The sequence below is a fragment of the Wyeomyia smithii genome, chromosome 2 (genome assembly GCF_029784165.1).
Source record: "Wyeomyia smithii strain HCP4-BCI-WySm-NY-G18 chromosome 2, ASM2978416v1, whole genome shotgun sequence".
NCBI classification, from domain to species: domain Eukaryota; kingdom Metazoa; phylum Arthropoda; class Insecta; order Diptera; family Culicidae; genus Wyeomyia; species Wyeomyia smithii.
The window spans coordinates 269,213,122-269,240,383 of NC_073695.1; the positions used below are offsets into that span (position 1 = coordinate 269,213,122).

Genomic DNA, 27,262 nt, shown 5'->3' on the forward strand with positions numbered 1-27,262 from the left:
AGCTCCAGTGCATTAATCCAATTAAGGAAATATCCGTAATTAGTATTTGGCCATTTTTAGCTGTTTTTCCGAAATTTCCAAAAACACCCGTATTACCTTGCCTTAGGTTCAGTTTGATCGAATTTTTGCGTTCAAAACAAGGCTGGACATTTTTCAGTAGCTTATTTTTCTAATCGTTTACTGCAAAAACGAAGGAAATCCGTTTGAAAATAGCCGAGTTATAAGAATTTGAAATTTCCAGACAACTTCCGTAACATTCTCGGTTTGTCAACACCCGCTCTCAAAAGCTTTCCAAAAAACGTGGCTTCACATTAAAAAGTGCACAATTAAAACGAGTATAAATAGTTTTTCATATTAAAACACGAAGACATAAGAAATTTAAATGCAACGTATAGTAAAAAAACTGATTTTTTTTTTTAAAGGGGGGATTTGTTAGTAGCTTAAGTATTTATGATAAATATTAGTAAATAATGAGTATGTGTGTCCAATCACAAATGGTGACTTCTCAACACTGTTAGAAATTTGTAATTTTAATTGTTAGGATTTGTTTGCTTTCGCAATTAGGACTTATCATTCGTAGGGATTTAAACCTACTTGTCAGAAAAGGGGAAGTAAACTTACAACTAACTTAATTGCTAACTTATTGGCTATAAAGAGAGCTTATCGTAGCAATTGAGGATTGCAACGATTTTTGTCGAAAATTGTTAATAATTTTATTTGACATAGCTTCTAATGGTTCAACACCAGTAAGTCTATGTAATTCGAGTGTACCAAACCAAGGAGGACGCTTCAAAATCATTTTCAGAATTTTATTCTGAATCCTTTGGAGCGTTTTCTTCCTTGTTGAACAGCAACTTGACCAGATCGGTACAGCATAAAGCATTGCTGGTCTAAAAATTTGTTTGTAAATCAAAAGTTTGTTCTTTAAACAAAGTTTAGAATTCCTGTTAATGAGAGGATATAAACATCTCGTATATTTGATGCACTTGGCTTGTATACTCTCAATGTGCTCTTTGAAAATAAGTTTTTTATCATAAATTAGTCCCAAGTACTTAACCTATCGGACCAACTTAAAATAACCCCATTCATCTTGACAACGTGATTATTGTTTGGCTTGAGGAAAGAAGCCCTAGGCTTATGCGGAAAAATTATCATTTGAGTTTTAGAAGCATTGGGAGAGATTTTCCACTTTTGCAAGTAGGAAGAAAAAATATCTAAACTTTTATGCAATCGACTGCATATGACACGAAGACTTTTTCCTTTTACGGAAATGCTTGTGTCATCGCAGAACAATGACTTTGTGCATCCTGGAGGCAAATCGGGAAGATCTGAAGTGAATATGTTGTACAGGACTGGACCCAAGACTGAACCTTGAGGTACACCTGCTCTGACAGGAAATCTATCAGATTTTGAATTCTGATAGACAACCTGCAGAGTTCGATCAGTAAGATAATTTTTTTTAAATTTTGATTAGGAAAATTGGAAAATTAAAAGTTTGCAATTTCGCAATCAAACCTTTATGCCAAACACTGTCGAATGCTTTTTCTATGTCTAAAAGAGCAGCTCCAGTGGAATAACCTTCAGATTTGTTAGCTCGTATCATATTAGTAACTCTGAGCAATTGATGAGTTGTGGAATGCCCATGGCGAAATCCAAACTGTTCATTTGCAAAAATTGAATTTTCGTTGATGTGTGACATCATTCTGTTAAGAATAATTCTCTCAAACAGTTTACTTATTGAAGAAAGCAAACTGATTGGTCGATAACTTGAAACTTCAGCTGGGTTCTTATCCGGTTTTAAAATGGGAGTAATTTTTGCATTTTTCCATAATTTGGGAAAATATGCAATTTTGAAGCAGCAATTGAAAATTTTTACTAAAAATTCCATTGTGCTCTCAGGGAGATGTTTGATTAGTATATTAAAGATTCCATCGTCACCAGGTGCTTTCATATTTTTGAAATTTTTAATAATTGATTTAATCTCATTCAAGTTAGTTTCAATTATTTCTGCAGGTAAAAAATTCTGGGAAGAAATTAAATCAAATTGACGTGTGACTTCATTTTCAATTGGACTCACAAAATTCAAATTTGAGTTATGAACACTCTCAAACTGCTGAGCAAGTCTTTGAGCCTTTTGTTCATTGGATACAAGAAAACGTTCACCATCTTTTAAAACAAGAAAACTGATTCATGTGATAAAGAAAAAGTTATTGGAAGATGATCAGAATCAAAGTCAGCATGTGTGATCAAATCACTACATACATGACTTTGATCTGTAAGCACCAAATCAATTGTTGAAGGGTTTCTTACAGAAGAAAAGCATGTAGGACTATTCGGAGACAAAATAGAATAGTATCCTGAAGAACAATCATTGAATAAAATTTTGCCATTGGAATTACTTTGAGAATTATTCCATGAACGATGTTTAGCGTTAAAATCGCCGATTATGAAAAATTTCGAACGATTTCTGGTGAGTTTTTGTAAATCACCTTTAAAATAATTTTTGAGCTCGCGTGTGCATTGAAATGGTAAATATGCTGCGGCAATAAATAAAATCCCAAGTTCAGTTTGAACTTCAATTCCCAAAGTTTCAATAACTTTCGTCTCAAGATGGGGAAGAGCACGATGTTTGATTCGGCGATGAATAACAATTGCAACTCCACCGCCGGAACCCTGAATCCTATCATATCTATGAACCACGTAATTGGGATCATATTTTAATTTTATGTTAGGTTTCAAAAATGTTTCAGTAATAATTGCAATATGCACATTATTTACTGTTAAAAAGTTAAAAAGCTCATTCTCATTGGCCTTCAATGAGCGAGCATTCCAATTTAATATTTTAATTGTTTTATTTAAAATCATTGCTAAATTTTAAATTAGAAACAATTTTAATAGTAAAATTTGTGCCTATTTGAATGGCTTCAAACATTGATTTTGCCTGCAACATGGCGTTCATAAGATCGAACATTGCCTGTTGCAAAAAAGAAAGTTTACCTGCCGTAATAGGCCACAGGCAGTTGACATTAGAAAAAATATTTTCGGCAGCAATATTAGCTGGGGTAATGGGTGTACAATTATTTTCTAGCGTGTTTTGCTTACCCATATTAACGGTCATTTTCGAACTACCAACACTAGGCGGTATAATGTTCGAACTACCTGTAACCTGTGCATAAGTTAAACGGGTATGCAAAGGAGTAGGTAAACTATGCGTCACTGGTACGCTTGGAGAATTTTGTTTTGAAGTTGGTTTTAATTGAGAAATTGAATTTTGTTTACCTTGCCTTGCCTTAACAATTGCTAAACGGACTGGGCATTGATAAAAATTTGACATATGGTTGCCGTTACAATTCGCACAGCGAAAATTTTTACTCTCTTTCACAGGACATGTATCCTTTTTGTGAGAAGAATCTCCACAATTAAGACATTTTTGGTCCATGTTACAGAATTTGGAACCATGGCCATAACGTTGGCAAGTACGGCATTGGGTGATATGCTTTTCACCTCCGCCATACTTCCTATAAATTTCCCACTTTATACGCACATTATACAAAGCATGTGCTGTTTCAAAAAATTTTAAGTTGTTAACCTCATTGCGATTAAAATGAATTAAATAATTAACAAGGGAAATTCCAGCTCTCTGACTGTTTTCGCCTCGTGATTTTTGTTTCATTAGAATTACTTGGGTAGGGGCTATGCCAAGTAATTCTGTTAAAGTAAGTTTGATCTCATCAACGGTTTGATCGTTGGTGAGACCTTTCAAGACAACCTTGAACGGCTTGGTGTTCTTGGTGTCATATGTAAAAAATTTGTACATCTTGTCAGTTAAATACTGAACAAGACGATCACGACCCTTTACTGAGTCGGCTATTAAGCGGCATTCACCTCTACGGCCAATTGATAGGTAACTTTAACGTCAGAAACAAACGTTGAAAGTTCCTTTTTGAATATATTAAATTCAGAAGAAATAGTTACCACAATAGGTGGAACTTTCTCCTTTTTAAAAGATTTTATATTTTGTATAGTTTCATTATTAATAACTTCCATTTCACCAGCTTCTTGCTCAGGCAAAATATCAAAAGGATTGTCACTACAGACACTCGATGTGTCAGAAAGAGATGCCTCTCTTTTCCTCCCCGCAGCGATGCGAGGTTTCTTTTTCCGTCCAGCCATTTCAGGTGATACGAAAAAAGTTAAAACAAATGTTAAATTCAAAAGTAGGTAGTCTTGAGAAAGACTGATGGGAAATAACTTTCAGGTAATCTTTAAAAGACACACTGACAAAACACAAACTTTGAAGCTATAGGCAGTCAAAGACCAGTCCACAAGCAACCGAAAAAACGTCTGATCTGTAGGACAGTTCAAGACGCACTCAAAAAAAAAAAAAAAAAAAAAACTGATAAGAATACGAACGAAATCATGAGAAGGCAAATCAAGCCATGAATAACTAACACAATAAAATCCAACCATGAGTTGAATAAGAATGTGAAAACAAATTAAAACACAAATAAACATGAGAAGGGAAAATAAAAAAACACATAGCTAGCAAAAAATTAGGAGATGGTATAAATTCAACATAGTAAAAAAAATCAGGAAAATCATGAAGAAAAAAAAAACATGAGGAAAAGAGTACAGGATTCGCAAAGCAGAATTTTTGAAAGCTGAGTCTTAAAGACATACAGAGTGAAATCACGAATGGCCCAACAGCATCAGCAACCAATTCAACAAAGAAAAAGGAAGTAACATAAAAAGCCAAACAGTATCGAACAAAAAAACAAACAAATCATTGAATAACTGAAGAACCGAAATTGAAAAACTAGCAAAATCAACGGACAACAGCAAAACGATAAAGTGGAAAACTGCCGCGAAAAATAGTGAGCAAGGAAAAAAATATAATAGTTTAACAGCAATAGAGTAATTCCTGTGCTGCTTCTTATTTCGATGATTTTTGCCAAATAATGAAAAAACATCTCAAAATGAGGCGCTAAATAATTAAAAAACAGCTCAATATTCAAACCAACAAGAGAAAAAAAAGGGTTAACGAGAAGTTAAACATAACAATAAATAGAGAAATACGTGCAACAAAAACTATAATCCGAAAAAAGGAAATAAAACGAATAACACTGGTCGACAAAAGGGAAAAAACGTACTGCCCAAAAGCTCGAAATAGCTGCCTTAGAAAGATTATAGCTTTTCAACAAATCCTGTGAATGTTGGTACCTCTAGCCATTACCAAAACGCGTCAACTTACGTTCGTCGCTCAACGTTTTGTTTACGAAAAAACTGATTTAAGTCTATGAAAAAATGTTAGTGGATGGAGGCACCAAAATTCATAGTAATAGGTAAAAACCAAAAAAACAGTGCAACATTTTTTTTGCCTTAGCTTCTTTGCATGATTTTTTATGTATAATGATGTAAAAACAAATTTTCCCGAGTTTGGACGAATTTCACCTTAAAGGGATTGACGAACCAGTCCGAAGACTGAAAGTCTCTATGATAAAGAAAAAAAAAACCTTAAAGGGCAACAATGGCGCCATTTTGAATTTTCGAGGAGTCTAAAAATTTCAATGTTTTTTCGACGCCATTTTGTTTTAAGGCAAAGTATCAGAATTCGAAGAATTTGTTCACATAACAGCTTTTCCAATACATCTTTGAAAAAAAAAACAGATCCTAAATCGGACAGAAACAACTTTAAAACGGTATGGCTTTAATATATTTTACCAAGCAAAATAATATCAAATATGTAAAGCTGTAATGGATATTATGTTCTATATTGAGGAAAACAGTCTCAGAAATTATTTGGTATGTATCTAATTGACGTAAAATGTCAGCAACATGTCGATTTTGCCCCAGTTCCCTACAATACTGAAATAGGCTTATCTCGACGTAGGATTGACCTATTACATCAATAACAAGAACGTAGGTGATGCTCAAAGATACAATAACAACAAATCAGCATTATCCTCCCGAGATTCCTTTGCGGGAAGAGGGCCACATTTTTGGCCAGGGCCAATTTGGTCTTAGCATTTTGATATCTGGCGTGAAAAAATGGCAAACATTGAAAATTTTCGATTTTTCAAATGTCCTGAGACTGCTGAAAACTTCATCGGTCCGGGTCCATTGGTTGCCAACACGAAATGAGATTCATGTCTCGTGCATTCTCATTATGTACGGAATAAAACGTCTAAGCGCTCGTGAAACTGGGAGAATGATATAACTTGAAAAAAAAGGCGGGACACATGGGTATGAAATAACCATCGCAAAGCGAGGTGGTTATTTATATCAAATGAACTGTGATAAAAATCCGTTCCAGATGCGCTGTAATGTGATGTTTATCACAACCCGATAATACTGTGCATATTACTTAACCTGTCGTTTAAGACGTCGGTGTTCAGAATCCGCTCAGTAATAACATGATTTTTAGCATATTGAATAGAAAATAACACAATTGAACCAAACACACAAATAAACATGACTAGCCAGAACGTAAAACAACTAGAGACACGAGTAGACAAGTTAAAGAGTTGTCGGTAGGGTTGTTGGATGTTGAAAAGCAAATTACAGTAATTTAAAAAAAAGCAAAAAACAGGGACAACAAACTTTGAGAATAATCAAACATGATATTTTCAAATCAAACGCCTACACGGAAACTGTAGGATTAATCAATATAGAACTAAAATTAAACGAATGAATATCACGCGCATCGTGTGAAATACAAAAGCAGTAGAAAACGAAATGAAAAAAGCATAACGATAACCTTAAACTGTAAATTGACTATTCGAAATTTAAATTGTCAAGCCTTTTTAACAAGCCGTTTTCGATTGATGCTTTTCCTAACACGGTCGACCCATATTTAACCTAGTTAACCGCGGTAATGGACTCTTGGGTTATATAACAGCTCTCTTCTGCTCAAACCAGTCATTTTTCTAATGGATGGCGTGAAGAACGGTCTTAACTTAGCAGCTACTGATAGCAGCAGCGGGAAGTACGATCCGTAATAGCAGTGCACAGTGGTCCAATTAGGCAAAAAGTGGAACTTTATTCCATAGCGCCTTTCACCTTCATCCTAGCTTAAAGGTGTCTTCGGAACAATTGTTTGTATGAATGACCCGCATAATCACAAATTGTCAAAAAGTATGAGAGGTTTACTATACTAATAATAAAAAAATTACTTTTTTGTGTTAAGAGATAGAAGAATAGTTTATTCAGCAAAGTTGTAGAAGATTCAAAAATATGAAACTTTGTTGAACAAATAAAACCCTATCTTTTTTTGGTACAAAGTTATAAAGTGTATAACATGGAACTTACTTAAAAGTTAGTTTTTTGTACTTAACTTTCGTTAGTTGCATTTTACTCTAAAGTATTGTTCAGAGGAATTGTTAGGGCACACAAAACACACATTTTTGTCAAAAAGGTCATATATTTCCAGGACTTTTCCTTACAAATTTATATCATATTTTAGCTTATTTTTTCGATAATTTCAAAAACGTATAGGTTAAAAAGGGGCAAGTGGAATCATGATGTCAATACTTTTCCTTGAAGTTAAGCTGAAGTACTATAAATTCTTTTAGGTTCCATTTGTCCCAATCCACCCATATTAGAGTACGGCGAGCATATGTTATAGTTGGTTTTCATATATCAAAAATACTAACTTTTTTGTGTTTAGAGATAGAGGAATGGTTAATTCGGCAATGTTTTAGAACGTGCAAAAATATGAATCTTTGCCGAACAAACGAAATTCGTATCTTCATTGGGTACAGAGTTACAGAGTATTTTCTTAAAAGTTACTTAAAAGTTAATTTTTTGCACTTAACTTTTGTTAGCTACATTTTACAAGAAAACGTTGTTCTAAAAAAGCATTTGGGCATCCAAAACACACGTTTTTGATGCAGACCACACATCTTCAGGACTTTTCCTTACAAAGTTATAGCATGTTTTAGCTTATTTTTTCGAACACTTTAACGACGTATAAAGTAACAAGGGGCAAGTAGAATCAGGATGTTAATACTTTTTCTCGAAGTTTAACTCGAGTGCTCAGAACTGTCATAAGTTCCATCTGTCACAATCCACCTAATCTTTATTCTATATGTTGTTGAAGTTATCGAAAAAATATGCTGAAATGTGCTATAACTTTGTAAGGAAATGTTCTGAAGATGTGTGGTCTTCAACAAAAACGTGTGTTTTGGATGCCAAAATGCTTCTTCAGAACAACTTTTTCTTGTAAAATGTAGCTAACAAAAGTTAAGTGCAAAAAAATATTTTTAAAGTAACTTTTACAGAAAATACTCTGTAACTCTGTACCCAAAGAAGATACGAGTTTTGTTTGTTCAGCAAAGTTTCATATTTTTGTATGTTCTAAAACTTTGCCGAATTAATCATTCCTCTATCTCTTAACACAAAAAAGTTAGTATTTTGATATATGAAAACCAACTGTAACATATGCTCGCCGTACTCTCATATGGGTGAATTGGGACAAATGGAACCTAAAGGAGTTTATATTACTTCAGCTTAACTTCAAGGAAAAGTATTGACATCATGATTCCACTTGCCCATTTTTAACTTATACGTTCTTGAAGTTATAAAAAAAATAAGCTAAAATATGATATAACTTTGTAAGAAAAAGTTCTGGAGATATATGACCTTTGGCAAAAATATGTGTTTTGTATGCCTCAACAGTTTCTCCGAACAATACTTCCGAGTAAAATGCAACTAACGAAAGTTAAGTACAAAAAACTAACTTTTAAGTAAATTCCATGTTATATACTTTATAACTTTGTACCGAAAGAAGATGGGATTTTTATTTTTTCAACAAAGTTTCATATTTTTGAATCTTCTACAACTTTGCTGAATTAACTATTCTTCTATCTCTTAACACAAAAAAGTATTTTTTTTATTTTTAGTATAGTAAACTTTTCATAATTCTGACAATTTGTGATTATGCGGGTCATTCATATAAACAATTGTTTTGAAGACACTTTTAAGCTAGGATGAAGGTGAAAGGCGCTATGGAATTAAGTTTCACTTTTTGCCTTATTGGACCACTGTGCAGTGGTATATTCGATCACCGTTGCAAGAGAATGATTTTTTAAGAACTGGATCGACCTGCAGCGATATCAAATATCTCGCTACCTTCCATAGCGGACGGTAAGCTTGTCATTTCTCCTCAGAGAATCGCCATTGTGTAGGAGAATATATTTCACTGCGAAAACAGCTGCTCTGACACTGGTGGACAAAGCGCCGCCTTCGCTTGAAGAGAGCAGCGAATCTGTTCGAATGCTATCGAATTTATCTTAGCAGTGCGTACCTTTCTAGAGTGATTCACCAATCTTGTTTTTCTGGTTTTTCTGGCTCTGGTGTAAGCAGGAAGTGTATTAGTTCTTCTGCTAGCGGCAGAAACACAAGACGATGCAAAATGAAGAAGTTTGGTGGAAAAAAATTATTGCTACACTCAGCGCTCATGCTGGGCACAAAGTGAGCGGTGAATATTCGCTCGCTTTCCAAAAAAAACATATCGAGGAGAATAACAACCGTATGGGAAACAGCAGAACGATATACTTTTCGAACATATACAGGTCGTACTCGATTATCCGGAACTTTGGAGTCGATTAGCCGGAATATTTTTTTTGCTTCTCAAGACTTCACCTCTTCATCTAATGGAAATAATTTCTGGCTATACAAGTAAAATAACAAAGAAAAACAATTGTTTTTAGTTTCGTTGATTGCGAATTGGAATACTCGATTATAAGGAGTGAGAATTCTTCCGATACTCCGGATAATCGAGTCCAATCTGCAGTAGAATCACCACTAGCAGAGACAGTACCAAGAGACAAACTAATGAACAGAAGTCTAAAGGTCATAGAATAGTAATTTTGAACAAATGGTTGAAAAGCAACATGGTCAACAACATGGCAGTGTAGCAAGACTGATGTTATGTAGAGCTGTTTAAAAAGATTAATAAAGATTTCCGTTGTACGTTTAAACTTCAAAAATATTAGACGTGTTTTTAATTTCTCTCCAGCTTGCATTACTTTTCAACACAACCCTTTCTTTCCGTCGCTTTCCGTCGCAGTCGTGGAGATGCAAAGGTTAACTCGGTCTGCAACAACGGTCATAGTTGGCTTGCTTACCCTAACGACCATATGGACAAGCCGGCACCGTTATCAATCTTTACAAAGCGGAAGCTACTAGATTGTAGCACATTGAAGATAGTAATCTAATCCCTAGTAACCATGTTTTCCTGTGTTGACTTATCACTGCAACCAGATACATTTTATTAATTGTGATATTGCCCAGGTGTTTTCTGTACTCCCCACTTCCTATTATTGGCAGTATCACTTTTAAAATAAGTGATACGCTAATCAGCCAGATTTCAGCTTGAAGCAAGGATATGTGGTGGGGAACCTGAGACTAAACCCATGTTAAAAGTCATTAGACAACCAAATGGCCTGATTCTAGCTAGATTCGAATCCATGACCATCTGCTTGTCAAAGCGTACTCTGTAACCTTGCGGCTACAAAGCTCCCCGTAAAAAAATTTTTGAAATAAGGAAGATTCCCAGCTCAAAAATTTCGAAGTCCCAAAAAGTCGAGTTCGAAAATGAGGACGGGGATCCGAAACTTCTAAGCACTACTTCTAAGTGAAATTCAAAAAATCGGTTTTCCATTGCCACACTAACATGCATCCGCCGTACAAAACCACTACAGAACACAAACCATTTTTCGGAAGAGACAATCAAGAAGCGAAGTTGCCTAGTTTTTTCGTTCAGGCTTTAAAAATGGTTTGCCAAGATAAGCAGAAACATCAGGCATAGATAGACGCAACGTCCCACCTCACAAACGATAGCAAATCTTTCATAAGCCGTGATATCCGATTCGTAAAGCTAGATGATGAAATCATTTCTTATGTGAAAAAGGTTCAGCCAGAAGAAAAAGACGAACACTAAAACACTAGATGATTCTGTGCAGTTCTTCGAGGCTGAAGATGGTGATGATTGTAGACAACCAAACCCAGAAGAAGATTTTTCTAATCCAGTGTGACGTTTAACTCGTTCGAATGTTGGTGTTCCTTTCGGAATGGTGGTTGGTCACAAATTATTAATTGAATGTTACTCTTCTTGTACAAGCCGCAGTGGTCTTGTGATTGTTTGCTGTCATGGTCTTAAAATTAAAACTAAAAGTTCATTCCGATCTGCTTCTGATGGAGCATCGGTTTTTTTCTCGCAACTCCGTCACCAGGAGTTTTTCAGCAAGTCGAACCTCTGTGTGACCGTGCAAACCCAAAATTTTGATCCCGTGTGAGTTCTGCCAATTCTACCCGTTAAAGTGTGTGAGTCAACTATTCGACGTCGGACGGTGGTGGTTATCAGTTCCTGGCTTCCCATAAAAAAAAATAGTAAACAATTTTACGAAGCGAATTTTGCCCATTTACCAAGGTGATACTAGAACCTTCTACGTTGTGAAAAAAACTAGGGATTTCTTTTAGTGTACATGGTTGAAGCTTTGGTTTTTTTTTATCCCCCGTGTGTTTTGATTTGTACTGCTTAGGTTAAATACCTGATTACCACCCGCCTGGTGGCAAGGCCACACACCGAGTGGCGTATGCATGTCCTCGGGCTTGGCGGCTGAATCAATACACAAACCTGACCACCGGTTCGCGACCTGAACGAGCGACAGTTTTTTGTTTCATTTTGTTTCCCCCGGCGAACACGAGAAAGTAATCGGAAAGAAAGAAAAGAAAACGCGTAGAAGAGAAAGAAAAAAAACAGAATTGAAATGAAATTTGCTAGCAAAACAAGATGGCATGCGTTTAGCATTACATAGGGCGCTACTGGAAAATAAAAACAAAATGGAAACAGAACGATAAGGCTTGGTGCTGGCGGCTGACGAACAGATTCCTGCAAACTCTGCTCTGCTCTGTTGAGAAACCTAAACAGACACTGGGAGTAGAAGTAAGAGTATTTACTTGATTTCCGCCTTGATTGTGGCAAGGATAAAGCCCTGCCGGTTTGCGCAGGTTCTTTTTGCCTCCAGGAGCATCCAAACACGTACGGTTTCCGTATCCCATGTTTCTTACCTTGATTGGTTACATTAAACATTCGACTTAGAGAAAAAACGGGCGAAAGAAAGAAAAAAATATGAACAATAAAGTTTACCTCTCCCGAAGCTACAGCTTCGCCAGGGATGAACAGCTCCGGGAAGATGTTATCCAGATACCACCGGAATGATTTACAGCCCAGATCCTCCCGGAGCTGTTTACGCGAGGACACATCTCCGTAGTCGCCCTTATCGTTGCCGATCCGCTGATAGTAGTACTTGGCATACTCATCGAGCCAAACTTCCGCCAACCGAACCGAGTTCCGCTTGATCACGTTGACACCCGTTCGCCACTTTGAAAAAAAAAAACAACAATTCATTCTAAATCTTTCAAACAAGAAAGCTTCTACGCAAAAAATACCTTATATGGTGAACGTTTCCGGAAAATGTGACCGACGTGGGAACAGGGCACGATTTCCAGCGTTCCACCGCACATCCACGTTTTGAAGGACAGCTCCAGATTCTCTCCGCCCCAGATGTCGAACCCGGAATCGTAGGTGCCAAGCCGTTCGAAAAATTCCTTATCGATCGCAAACAGACCGCCGGCCATCGTGGGCGACCAAACAGGTTCGGCGGTGCTCTGAAAGAAGATAAGGATTCGTCGTGTCCATTATTGGATGGGTGTTTTTTGGATAATTTTTGGCCTGTCATCGTCATGATGGGCTAGTACCATTAGCAAACGAATGAGTTTGCTAATTTGATTGTTCCGGTTTTGAAAACCGTTAGTTTCCTATTCAATTTTATTTCCATATTATTTTATTTTTATTTTTCGTCGTTGTTGGTTTATCAAATCCACTCAACTTTTATCGTTTTATTTAAGTGATTTTCTTATTATCTTCATCCATGTTTTTGCTGATCTCATATTTTTTCACTGGTTCGTGCATTTTCATTTTTGCTCAGTTTCGTTTCCATGCATTTGCCTCAATTGTTTGCTGGTTTTTCCACTTCACTTTCATTTTACTTTGGAATGTACACTAAGGTCGCTTTTTACGGTTTTTTCAAATGGGTTTTTTGTTATTTGTTATTTATTGTTAAATCATCTGACACATTGGTGGTCTTAATGATAATATATATTACTATCTAAATGCTAATTAATATTTACAAACGATAAGAAACACTTTAAAAACAATTGAAACACGCTTCAAAAACAATTAAACCTGTCGTCTACGAAGAATTTGTTTGAATGTTGTTACTGAGATGTTAAAATCGAATGAATCTGCTACGACGTTGAAGCTAGCTGACATGAAACGAACGGGGTCGTGTTGCCCATATGATGCAGTGCGATTCGGTAGCGATAGAAAGTTTCTCCGCCTTAAAGACCTTTCCGGAGCATACAAATTTAACTGCTGCAGAATTTTGCAAAAGCTGGCAGCGATCCGAGTACGCCGGTAGCTGCTGCGGGTGTCGCCACGGAAGAAAACGTAAAGCGTACCGTACAAATTTCCTTTGCACGGATTCAATTCTTGCAATCCAGTTTGCGTTGAATGGACACCACACTACGGAGTTTGTTTCAAGGACAGATCGCACCAGAGAGTAGAATAATGATCGGAGGCACAGTGGATCATGAAAATCCGAGGCTACCTTGAAAATAAAACCGAGTTGTCGGTTCGCCTTTGCTATGATCTCATTATAGTGTGGCCTGAAGGACAGGGCTGAATCCAACGTAACACCCAAATCTCGGACCAGGTTAACCCTTGTCAGAGTTTGACCAAGCATAGTATAGCTGAACATTTCCGGAACATTTTTCCTATGGAACGAAATCACACAGCATTTCAGGATACTAACTGTCAACAGGTTAATGGAGCACCACTTTAAAAAAACGTCGACTAGTCGCTGAAGTTCGAGACAGTCTGAAGTATTTCTTATTGTCTTGAACAACTTTACATCGTCTGCAAAAAACATTCGGCAATTTTCTGGCAACACTAACGATACATCATTTATGTACAAGGCAAAGAACAGTGGTCCTAAATTACTGCCCTGCGGAACGCCTGATACATTTGAAAAATGAGCAGAATGTTGCGATTCATGCGGATTCCGGAATTTAAGCGTTTTTTTACGCGGATTCCGGAGTTTACGCAGTTTTTTTACGCGGATTCCGGAATTTACGCGGTTTTTTTACGCGAATTCCGAAACTTACGCGGTTTTTTTTTACGCGGCACGTATCCCTCGCGTAAAAAGCGAATATATTTCACTGTAAAATTTTTAGTTACGTTTCTTTACCTTGTTTGTTGCTGTTTTTCTTTTTCTAAAGGTAAAGAAGCAATTAATTGTTATTAATTGTTAATTTACAATTTAATTTTTGAATTTTAATTTTGTGTCATTGTTCCAGAGTTTTTGCTGCTTGTTGTTTTTATTAAATTGTTTTCACGTTTGATCATTTTTATTTTTTTTCACTTTTTTCCCTAACGCCTGATTATTTTTCCAATTTATCCATACTTTGTTATTTTGTTTGTTATCATTTTCCTGATTTTTTGCCTTTCTCCTAGAAAGGTACAGCAATCATTTGCAAAACCGAAGATATAAAAGTGCTCCAAAGGGCCGAATGGCATATATCACTCGACTCAGCTCGACGAGCTGAGCATTTTCTGTATGTGTGTGTGTGTATGTGCAGATTTTTATTCTCACTCACTTTTCTCAGAGATGGCTGGACCGATTTTCATGAAATTAATTGCAAATGAAAAGTCTTGTTGTCCCATAGACCCTATTAAATTTTATTGTAATCGGATTTTTAGTTTAGAGGTCATGTATCAAAATGTAAAAATCATGAAACATCATTATTTTTAAAACCACACAACCGATTTGATTAAAATTGGTTTCAAATGAACGGGCTACCTTGAAAACCCCTAACTTTTGAATTTTATAAAGATTGAACTTGTGGTTCAATAGTTACGAAAAGAAACGTGTTTTGAAGACAGTTTAATCTCACTCATGTTTCTCAGAGATGGCTGGACCGATTTTCATAAAATCAAAGTCAAACGGAAGGTCTTGTTGCCCCATAAGACCCCATTGATTTGTTTTGCAATCGGACTATTACTTTGCCTGTTATGTTTAAAAATGTGAAATCCAGCTATGAAAAGGAATATATTCCGACGACTATTTGAACTCACTCACTTTTCTCAGAGATGGCTGAACCGATTTCCACAAAATTAGTGTCAATAGATAAGTTTAGCTGCCTTATAACACCCTATTGAATGTTACTGTAATCGAACTGTAACTTCGTCTGTAATGTACCGAAATGTGAAAATCACGAAACTTCATTACCTCAGAAACTACACAACCGAATTGATCAACATTATTATCAGACGAGCGGACTAGTTAAGCGTTAACTGATGAATTATGATTGAACACGTGGTTTCAAAGTTTGGCTGCCCAATACGTTCCCATTTCATTTGATTATAATTGAACTTAAGTAATCGTTATTAAATTGTTAATAAAACAACGAAAGTCTATTATCTCAAAGATTACATGACTTTTTTGAACATAACTAGTGTCATACGAACGAGTCATCTCTCAAACTTACAAATAACAAATTTCATAACAATTTGATATGTGGCTCAAAAGTTATGGAAAGTAAAGAAATTCAAAGTCTATTTAAAAAGATACCTGCTTTTTTCGATATTTGTGACCTCAATATAATTTAAATGTGGTATTGTACTGTTTGAACGTTCCAAATTCGTTGATTCCTTGCGATGTGTTTAAAGGCTGCAAAAGCACGGAGAATCGGCCATAGGATATGATCGAAGTTTTTCACAAACCGGAAGTCGCCGTCTTGGATTTCCAATGGTAGGGTAGAAGCACCGGTTTTGGCCATGATAGAATAAAATTGATAATTTGGAAGAAGTATCTTGAATTACTTCTATTTCGAAGTCTCCTTTTGAAACTGCTGATGTTATTCGACAAATACATTACTTACTGTAGCAATCAAATATGCGTATTTTACTTTTAATAAAGGAACTAATTATACTCTCCCAGGTTTACTTACAGTCTAACGTTTAGGTAATTTGCAAGCTATTTTTGATAGAGCATAATCTTGTTTAAGTTTGTACATTTCTATAGCAAATTTTGTTACCAGCATCAGGCACAACTTATTACAGCACATGGATAAAAAAATAGGCATTATGGTAACAATTTTTTCTGCAATATCAAAAATAACAGAAGCTTCTAAAAACGATCAATGATCAATTCTTGGCCACATGTCAAAGCAATTCCATAATTCATAATCCTGATAATGGCCATATGTAAACAAACCCATGGTAACGTATTAACATTGATGCAAAACATGAAAAGTACGAAGTTTTTTGGGCTGTCATAAGATATCGCACGAGATTCGTGAAAACACAAAACTGGTTTTGGATAAGAAAGATTGTATTACTACAGCACCGCTATTTAATATAATATATCCGTTCTCTATTTGTTCAGATTATTTACAAAATTGCTTGTATCTACCGAAACTAACGCTTTAGACTTTTGACTATAGTTGGTGAATAATACGGATAAGTTTCTATGTGAAAAAAGCAAAAAGCGGAAGCTTTTTAATGAAGATAAAAGAAAAATGAACGTAGATCATAGATGCGATGTCAGTGTTATTAAATATCCTACTCAATCTAAATAAAATTCTAGCTCGAAGTGCTTTGCATTGCTAGCTATGTGTGAATATAATATTATTATTTAGTTTGCTTAATAGATATACTGGCCTTTTAGTTAGTTAAATAACGAGGTTTTTCTGCTGATAGAATATATGGTAAAGTCAAATTATAAAACTAAATTCGTGGGAATCCAACTTTTTCCCGAATTTGCCAAAACAGGAGCCCTGAGTGGCCAATTAAGAAACGCTATGGCCAAAATAAGAGCCTAGAGAAGTTTTTTGGTTGGAAAATATATAAGCAAAATAACATAATTTTACTATTTAAACTCAATGTTAGTGAAAAATACAGGCGAGTTCTTTCGATTTTCATGTTGAACTGATTCAATTACATATTTCCGAAGGAAGCAGGCCAAATATCTCTCATTAATAACATACTATGGCCAAAACCGGTGCTTTTGCCCTATTTAACATAATTTCTGACCTCTGAGCGTCATTCTGATTGAAGAAACACCCATATTGGGTGTTATTCGATCATTTTCGGCTGTTTTCCAGGAACCGGAAGTCGCTAACCTAGAATCCAAAATGGGGTCTGTGGTCGATTTCAGCTGCTGTGTATCATTCTAGTTCCGGAGATACTCATGTTAGGCGAAAATCGGCCATTTTTGGCTGTTTTCCAGAAACCAGAAGTTGCCATCCTACAATTCATGATGGTGTCTGAAGTCAATTTTTAGCTTCTTGCAACATTCTGGCTCCGGAGATACTCATATTGGGTGGTATTTGGTCATTTCCAGCTGTTTTTCAGAAACCGGAAGTCGCCATTTTAGAATTCAAAATGGTGTCTGTGGTTGATTTGAGCTCCTGTGTATCATTCTAGATCCGGATATTATTATATTGGGTGGAAATCGGCCATTTTTAGCTTTATTCACTTATGTTCGAGCGTCTTGATAGAAAAATTTTCACTACACTTTTCACTTTTTATTCACTTTCACTATTTAATTTTATCACTTTTCACTTTTCACTTGCAAATACGTATTTCGGCACTGACATAGTGCCTTCGTCAGTGCTTATTTGGACTGTGGAGAAAATAGCGAAACCCCAAGAATTTTATACCTAATTAGGTAAACGACTGGGGCAAATTTTAACTCAGAAAACGTAAACAACTTGAGTTAGGTAGAGAAATGTGCGGCCTGGTGATCCATGCCTTGTCGGGGAGTTTTCGGTAGAAATTTAAAAAGCCAAGAGAAATGATTACCCTGATCTCTGTTAAGGAGGGTAGCTGGGTTTTGTTTGAAAATTTCTAAACTTTCTGCGACATCTAATTTCCAAGGGGATGTTACTGATCGAACTAGACTAATGTTGTCGGTAGTCATAGCGTGATCTTCATGAAATATATGGCTATTTTGGATCTGAAATGGTGAGTTATTCCTTTTTCTGAGTCTTTCTTAGCCTTTACAAGTTCTGAAGTATGTTCCTTGAACCGGATGTCTAAATTTCTTTTTGTTTGGCCAATGTAAACTTTATCACAATGTGGACATGCAACTTTATAAACACCCGCCCTATGTAATTTGTCAATAGTGTCTTTAGTAGACCCCAACTTTGTTTTCATTTGATTATTTCTACTACTGTAGATAATATCGATACCAAATTTTCTAAATTTTTTACGAAGTTGACGAGTGAAACTGACGTCATATTCAACCACTACTCTTTTCCGATCTTCTGTTAGCGGAGTGAGTGTTGTGTGAGATTTCCTATGTTTGATTCGTTTCTTTTTGTCATAAATGGCTTGTATGGTTCTTCTGTTATATCCATTCTGCTCACCAATATCAAAAATATATTCCATTTCGTTTTTCTTACCTTCATTACTGAGAGGCAAAGATTCCATACGGTGGATCATATGGTGGAAAGAAGCCATTTTATGCTGGGAGGAGTGGTTAGAAGTGTTAGGTATTACCCGCTTAGTATGTGTGGGTTTCCTAAAGATTTCGAATTCAAAGTGGTTGGAGTTTTTAACAACGACTACATCTAAAAATGGAAGCCTGTTGTTTTGTTCAATTTCCAAAGTGAACTGGACATTTTTATGAAGACCATTCAAAATTCCCAAAAAACTTTCCAAGTCCCCCTGTTGTAAAATACAAAAAATATCATCAACATACCTCCACCAACGATCTGGTAAGCAGTCTTTTTCATTTAGTTTATTTTCCAAATGTGCCATGAAAAGCTCACATAAGAAAGGTGAAAGAGGATTCCCCATCGGTGCTCCTTTTGTTTGTTTGTAATATTTCCCACGAAATGAAAAATAATTGTCTTCCATGCAGAGTCGAGTTAACTTCAAGTAACTGCGTACTTTAGTTTTCCAAGGGTTGTCACATTGTTGGGAAAGAAGCCAATCTTCCAAAAGATTTATAGCTTCTTTCACTGGAACACTCGGAAAAAGTGCTGTGACATCAAAAGAAACCATTATCTCGCCAGTGTTGATGCCCCCCGATGATTTTAAATTTTCAACAAAAACTCCTGTGCTCTTAACAGATCGACTAGGAAATTTTTTCGGCATTGATTGAAATTCCTTGACTAACCATTTTGCCAATTTTCTGTTGGTGCCCCCACCGCAGAAACGATTTCTCTCATTTCATTACCAGGTTTATGTACTTTAGGGAGACCCTTTATTCTAGGAAGAGAAGGGTTCGAAACACGAAGATTTTTCAAAGCGTCACCAAAAATAGGTTGGCATTCTTTGATAGTTTTTTCAAAGTTTTTCACCATGTCGGTAAGGGGGTTGACTCTCTGTTGCCTGTATGGGCCATTATTAATTTTCTCCAACATTTGTTGATCGTAATCATTTTTGTTCAAAATAACAATTTTATTCCCCTTATCAGCTTTTAAATAAAAGACAGGTTTATTACATAATTCTTTGATTGTCTGTAAGTCTGTGCTATTATTTACAAGACGTGGACATTTTTTTAAACTATCCAAGAAGGATGTGCGCACTTCACTAATTTGTGCGGTGGAAAAATTACAACTGCCCATCCCACTTTCAATATCAATGATTGCCTGTTCAACATTTGGTTTAGAAGAAACAGCAAAGTTGAGGCCTTTGTTCAAAAGATTTTGTTGCTGTTGTGAGAATTCACACGAAGATCGATTGACCACAAAATTTTCTATATATTTTATCTTAGTTGTCATTTTACTACTCTTATTTCGTAAAAACAACTGGTTAATCTTTTTTGCACCCAATTTTCGTTTTCTTTCCCCCTCACACTGTTCTGCAACTTTTACTTTGGTTAGGAATTCTGGGAACCCAAAGGGAAACTCTTTGGCCAGTTTTAAATGAAGGGAGTAGCACTCTAAAGTGACTGAATTTAATTTACTATAAAGAAGTTTTATACTATTTTTTATCCATTCCAATTCCATCTTCTTAATGAGAAAAGGAGGAGTTAAAGTTCTAATTTTAATCTCATGACTTTTGGGAGTCAGTCGATATTTGACACATTGCTTTAGAAAAGCTATGTCTTTATGAATTCTTGCTATTTTCTTCCTCAACCCCAAAAACTTATTTGGCTCAAAAGGCTCGGATGCCATGTTCAAATTTATTCACTTATGTTCGAGCGTCATGATAGAAAAATTTTCACTACACTTTTCACTTTTTATTCACTTCCACTATTTAATTCTATCACTTTTCACTTTTCACTTGCAAATACGTATTTCGGCACTGACATAGTGCCTTCGTCAGTGCTTCATTTTTAGCTGTTTTCCAGAAACCGTATGTTGCCATCATAAAATCCAAAATGTTACCTGAGGTCAATTATGGAACATATTTGTTGCCACTGGAAACTTTCAATCACCAAATATGGTTCCATTTAGTTGATTAGTTCGCGAGATGTGCAGAAATTTGTGCAGAAACATGTGCTTCCAGAAGAGGGAGGGGCGTCGAACTATTATGGACATATTTGTTACCCCTCAAAACATTCTCATACCAAATTTGGTTGTATTTTCTTGATTGGTTCTTGAGCAGTACGAAAATTGTGTTTCATTTGTATGGCACCCCTCCCTTCCAAAAGAAAAAGGGTGTCAAAACATTATGAACATATTTTTTACCACTAAAAACATTTACCTGCCAAATTTGGTTCCATTTAGTTGATTAGTTTTCGAGATAGGCAGAAACTTGTGTTTCTTTTGTATGAGACCCCTCTCTTCCAGAAGACTCAAACTATCATAGGAACCTTTATCGGCACCAAAAACCCCTACATACAAAGTTTCACGCCGATCGGTTCGGTAGTTTTCGAGCCTATATGGATCAGACAGACAGACAGACATACAGACCGAACTGAATTTTTATATGTATAGATTACAACATCAATTTTTTAGAACTTTAAGAGTGAATATACATTTTTGGATTGAAGCGTTCATGTAAATCTGTTTTTACAAATAATAAGTTTGAATGAGAAAGGCTGGGTCTGACCGCTAGGTGGATTAATTGAGGTTTTTTTTTGAATGCATTGATATTTTTTATTTCATGTTTTGCTATATGTCATTGAAATTTACTAATCATCTACTTCAAGTTTTGTGTGTGTCATTTTTCGCTCCTGCTCTGCCTCTTTTCCTTTCCTCTGTGACTTTTATAGACTTTGAGTTTCGAATAATTTTATTTCTTCATTTCATTAGCTATATATTTCGATTTTATTTCACTTTCCATGCATGTATATTTTCATGTGGTTTTGCATATCTTTTATATTTGTATTCCTGTTATATAATTTCCATGTTGAACTTTTTTATTTATCTTATTTATCTTATTTATCTCATCTTTTGTTTCCTGCCAGTTCTTCACCATTATTACAACCATCACTTTTTATTCTTTTTTGTTTCAAGTTTTCCACCATTTTACTTCACTTTCATGTTTCTATTTTCAAACTTTCATTTTCACTTTAATTTTCGCTGTTTTCATTTTTGGTTTTGTGCATTTTTTTAATGATATTCCTTCTATTTTTTTATAATTCCTGTTTTTCCTATGTCTCTAAAATTCTAAATTTCCTCGTCTTTTTTCACATTGTTGTTTATTCAGGTTATATTATTTCATTTGCATTCTCGTTTAATTTACATTGGAATTTTTACCAAGTTTTGTTCATTTTTCGATTATATTCACGATTTTTTCTTGTGATTTTTAGAGTTGATCGTTTCTATCAATTATTGTTTGTAATCCCTTTTACCAGCTTTTGAAATTATTTACAATTCACAATACGAAATTGATGGTGTTATTTTGCACTTCTGCAGCAGTAACTCTGCTTATTCGTTTTTTTTTTAATTTTTTGATTTCTATTATTTTCTATCATTTCGCTGCGCTTTCAAGTTTCCATTTTTACCCTTACCTTACACTACTTTTATATCAAATTTTGCCTATCCCATTTTAACGTTTTTGGTTTTTGTGTTACGTTTTTTTTTTAAATGTTTTCACTACATCTTATTATTTTAACATAACATCGTTTCGTGTGTCTGTCATTCTACTTTGCGACAGTTTGTCCCTTTTTCCCCGTTTGAAAGTTTCTTGAATATAGTAAACAATGTTAATATCATTATTTGTCGCATCACAAGTAATAATTTTGTTGGTTTTTCGTGTTTTTTTTTTTTATTAATTTGCTTATATTGTTTTTATTTTTTAAATTTATTTGCTGCGCTCCCTAGTTTTTTTTTTTGATTTCGTTAAAAATCTGTCCACGTGGTATGTGGATGGCCCCTTTGCTCCTAAATTTTTGAGGATTTAATTCTTTCTGCTTTTATTTATAATTTACTGTTACGATTTTTAGAACTGATCCTTTCTTTCCTCCCTTCTAGTTTTTTATTATTTTTTGATAAGAATTTATTTATTCATCGTTCAATTTGTCCCTACATTTTTTTTTTAAATTTATATTCTTTCGATTTTTTGTTACTCAAACGGTGCAGCACTTTGAATGTTTTTTTTTTACATTTTTACTCCTATTTTAACATTTTTTTTATTTTGACTTGCCATTTTTTACATTATTTTGTTAATTAATATGTAAGTTGATCAATTTCACTCAAATTTTCAATAGTTTCCATCCTGTGTATTTGCTAATGGTGCTTCCATTACTTTTTGATATTTCTGCTTTTTTTTCTATCACCACCAAAATCATAAAATTGACTTTTCTACTTATTAGTATTTTACACTGTTTCATTTTCCTTCTCTTTTAAAATTAACTGCTTCTCTGGCATTTGTTTTCACGGCCCATCTTTCTTGTTTTTTCGTGATATTATTTTGTTGCGCTTTCAAGTTTCCATGTCTCCATTTTTACACTTTCACTTATACTTTCTATGATTTTTTCACCCTTCCTGTAAATTTTGATGCTCCTAGTGAATGCAGACGGGTTCGTTGCTTTTACGTCTGCCATCTTTGCTCAAAAAGTTATTTTTGCTTTGCTTTCATTTTATTCCAGCTCTAGGACAAAACTTGTGTTTACCAGTTCAATTTTCTGATTTTTCTGGCCCGTCTATTCAACTCTGCCCAGCTAATTTATCGTTTTTATTTTATTTTATTTCTTTCTTCGTTGAAGTTACCTCTGTGTTTTTGATTTTTTATTCTTCTACAGCCCACATTACCATATATTTTTTACTATTTCCTGGAGTACACAGTGGTACGAAAGCTCAAAATCGTGAACTTTTTTTATTTACTCTCTAAATACTGGTGTTATTGATATACTATAATTAGTATATAAAAAGCCGTTTAAGAATGCCAATAAGTTTTAGTTTGAAGCGTCGCCGCTTACTTTTCAGTTTTGCACTTTAGAGAAATGATGTCTTCAACAAAGTTGTTGATAAAGTTGTCTCAAAAAACTATGTTGACGACTTTTTGCTTCTAACTTCTCTGTATTGGAGATACACCGTAGCATTTAGAAGACCACAATGTTCGGCAGACATTTGTGCACCATCGAGACACACAACTTTGTAGAAGACACAGAAAATATAGCTTCTACCAAATCCGAGTAATTACCAAAAAAATTTAAAATATGTCACTTTTTGTCCATCCCTAAGTCATTTTTAAGTAAAACCTAGCAGACAGAACCTGTATAGGATGAATTACTATCATAATCACTCTGAGAAATTAATGCTTTTTCGTGTCTTCTACAAAGTTGTGTGTTTCAATGTTATACAAATATATGCTGAACATTGTTGCCTTCTGAATGCTACAGCTTTTAAACATTCAAGAAATCAGTTTCTAGGGACTAGTCTGATACAAAACGATGTATCTCCAAAACAAGACAAATTAAGACAAAAGTCTTCAACAAAATTTTTGTGACAATATTATCTACAATTTTGCCGAGATAAACATTTCTCGAAAGTGTAGGACTGAAAAGTTAGATTTTGTAGCGCCACTAATGGTGATGTTCCTCACTAAAACTTGTTGTCATTATTTGGGGCCTGTTATATACTAAATATTTTTGCAGATAACAATTGCGGTTAAAAAATGGACAAATATTGCCGATTTCTCATGGTCACTGATGTTGCTTACACGCACTAACAAAACTACAAATTAAGCATCAATCATATTAACCCATGAGTCAGCAGAAAAAATTTGACAGCCTTATCAGTCGAACTCTAACCGTGATGGCGAAAACAGTAAAGCTACTCCGTTGAGGAGTATGCGCGTTCCTGCATCTACAATATCTTGGCACTATTGGACAACAATCAGAGCATTGAAAGAAAGGCCGGTTCCGGATGGTCGACAACCCTGAGCGACAAGAAGCTTCAAAGGATGCTGAAGGGGAAGACCGAGGGATAAGTGACTACATCGCTGCGTGCGTTTGGCAGGGAGGTCGATGCAACGGGCCAAACAGTGAAAAAGTACCTGGCGGACATAGACATACATGTCAGGACACAGCAGTCTCGTCCTTTAATCTCGAAGCTGCAGGCAACGACGCAGTGGCAGCGCCTGAATAAAATGGTCATGTCGATTCTCCCGGCAAATCGCGACGTAGCAGCTATGATGGACGGCGAGACCTGTTTCACTCTGGATGGCAACGACTGGCAGGGCACTTCGTATTTTACTTCCCCCACGAAGGAAGTGAGCACCGAGGTGGAGTTTATTTCACACACCAAGTTTCCCAAGAAGGTGCTGCTGTGGCTGACAATCAGCGAGAAGGGAATGACAAAGCTGTTCTTCTTTCGCTCCGGACTGGCATGAACGGGGACATTTATAGTACGAAGTGCCAACCGTTAGTTGCGTCGTTCATGTTTTGGCCGGATCTGGCGCCGGCCCACTACTTGGAGCAATCGTTGGAGATGGAGCGGCTAAATATCGATATGGTATGAAAGTTGCGTCCCATTGAGGATTTCTGGGCAAGTCTGTATCGTAAGATCTACTCCAACAATTTTATCGCTAAAACTGATAAAGAATTGATGAATGAAAAACATGCCTACACGTATGTTTTCGTCCGCCATGGCGAGTAAGCTAACATAATTGCCATCCATGGGAAATTTATCAACCTCAGTTATCTGTTTTACCACCATCTGAGAAAAGTCCATTTTTTCACCGCATACGTTAGTATGTCAATAACATTACTTGGAGAGAAAATTAAAAAAAATCACGATTGTGAGCTCCCGTATCACTGTAGAGTGGATCGTTTCTTTGTCATTTTTACACGGTTTGTCAACTTCTGTTTCCCGTTTTCAAGTTATTTACATTATATGATTATAACTTTTTGTTTGCAGCGCTTATAAACACTCCGTTATTTGTAAAATGTTCAAATAGCTTTTCAATTTATTTGCTTATAGTATTTTGTTTCTCTTTTCGCTTAATTTGGTTCTGTATTTATTTCTGTGATAATTTTTTTTACGAAATTTGTTTTTTTTTAATTCATGTTTTGTTTCACATTTCTTTTATTACTAAACTTTTCATACATTATTTCATGTTTATTTTTGCAAGTTATTTAATTTCACGGACTTTTTTTGTAATAACTTTCACCAATATTGAGTTTTGCTCCATGTTTTTTTAACCCACCTCAAACACAAGAGATCTTTTCTGTAGGTTCTTCGATATTATTTTTTCTTGTTTAGGCCGATACAAATTTCCTTTTTTCATTTTATGTCACCCCCCCCCCCCCCCCTTTCAAAAATGTTGAAAATTGGAAGGGGAAGAAAAAAAAGTTCAAGCCGTTTTGTTTATATTATTGACTTTTAGACAGCGTATATGCTTAATTCAGCAACAAACAAGTCCAGTGACAGTGAAAGTGTCACCAAAAGGCAAGCCAAATGATTAATAATGATAACAATATGATATTTTTCAACACACTTTTGCATGCAAGTTACAAACGTCGTAATTTGTGCACAATTTCCAATGAAGGCCATTCCTTTTTTTCTTCTCAGTGTTATTAATTTTTTGCGCTCCCCTTAGCTAACTTTGATAACCGTGGACATAAAAACTTTTCAAAATTTGTATCAGCCTTATTGAGGTTATATTATTTTTTTCATCTCTTGCAATTTTTGGAGTTGATAGTAATTCTGTATTTTTATTTCACAAAACACACGATTATTTTTAATCCCTCTTTCACTATTTTAACCAACGGAAATGTCTGATTTTTTTTATTTCTATCGTTTTTTATTATCTCGTTTAACTTTTGCGTTTTCAAATTTCATTATCACACATTTACGTGTTCTACTTCACTCGTTTTTTTATTTGAACTTCTCATTTAGAAAACTAATTACGTATCTCGTTTACTTTTGATTCTGTTCTGTTCTTTAATTCTGTTCTACCTCTACGTGTTTACCCATAACCACTAAATACCACTAAAATGTACTAAAAACCTTCTTTGCAAGTTCTTTATGTTATGCAGTGAGTTTCTCATACATATATTTCGAATCTTCTGTTTAGGGAACATCCATGAATGGCGTAGCTTTTTTTAGGTTTTTTCGACTCCCCCATCGTAGCATTTCGTCACAAAGTCAAGACCCTCTATGGATAATTACGTAGCTTTATAGCAACCCCCCCTCCCTCTCATGATATTTTTTTGCCTGTTTATATTATCAAAAACACATGAATGAACAAGAAAAAACAAAAAAATAATAAAAATAACCCTAAACAGTCAAAACAGTGATAAAATAGAACAATTAGAAAAAAACACTTTTTTTTTGGTTTCATATTCGCTACAAAGCTTGTCTTGACCCCCTACCCACCCCCTCGTCACATTTCGTCACAAAACTGCAAACTCCCTTCTTCCCCCTCAAATGCTACGTCATTTATGAATGTTCCTTTATTGAATGATTGTTTCCTTTTATTTTTTTTGTTTTAATAATGTGTTTCATTATTTTGTTCCATGTTTACCTTTTACCTTTCTTCTTTGGTTTTATAAAATATTTTCATACTTATAATTGGTAATTGTTCCATTTGGCCGAAGTCATTTATCTTTTATGTTCTGTAGTGTTTTTTTTTAATTTTTTCAGTTATTTTATATATTCTATTTATACTATTTTATTACTCATCTCGTTTAACTACAGTCGACTATCTTAACGCATAATTTTGTTGAATAACCCACACAAACTGTCTGTTTTCTGTCTGAGATTTTTGGAGTTGATCATTCCTCTATCA

At 35.2% G+C, this 27,262-nt stretch overlaps 1 protein-coding gene across 8 annotated transcripts in view; it reads right to left on the reverse strand.

Annotated features, from left to right (window-relative positions):
- The window catches only part of LOC129725904 (putative polypeptide N-acetylgalactosaminyltransferase 9), a 205,657-nt gene that overhangs the window by 4,171 nt on the left and 174,224 nt on the right, over positions 1-27,262 (reverse strand). For 7 of the 8 annotated variants that reach the window (XM_055682329.1, XM_055682326.1, XM_055682325.1 and 4 more), the window contains 3 exons: positions 12,454-12,672; positions 12,152-12,385; positions 11,962-12,072 (listed from right to left, as the gene is read on the reverse strand). In XM_055682329.1, coding sequence (XP_055538304.1) covers positions 11,962-12,072; positions 12,152-12,385; positions 12,454-12,672 — 564 coding nt within the window. Of the gene's footprint in view, positions 1-11,552; positions 11,658-11,961; positions 12,073-12,151; positions 12,386-12,453; positions 12,673-27,262 lie in introns of all 8 variants that reach the window. The other variant, XM_055682331.1, reaches the window with a different exon arrangement.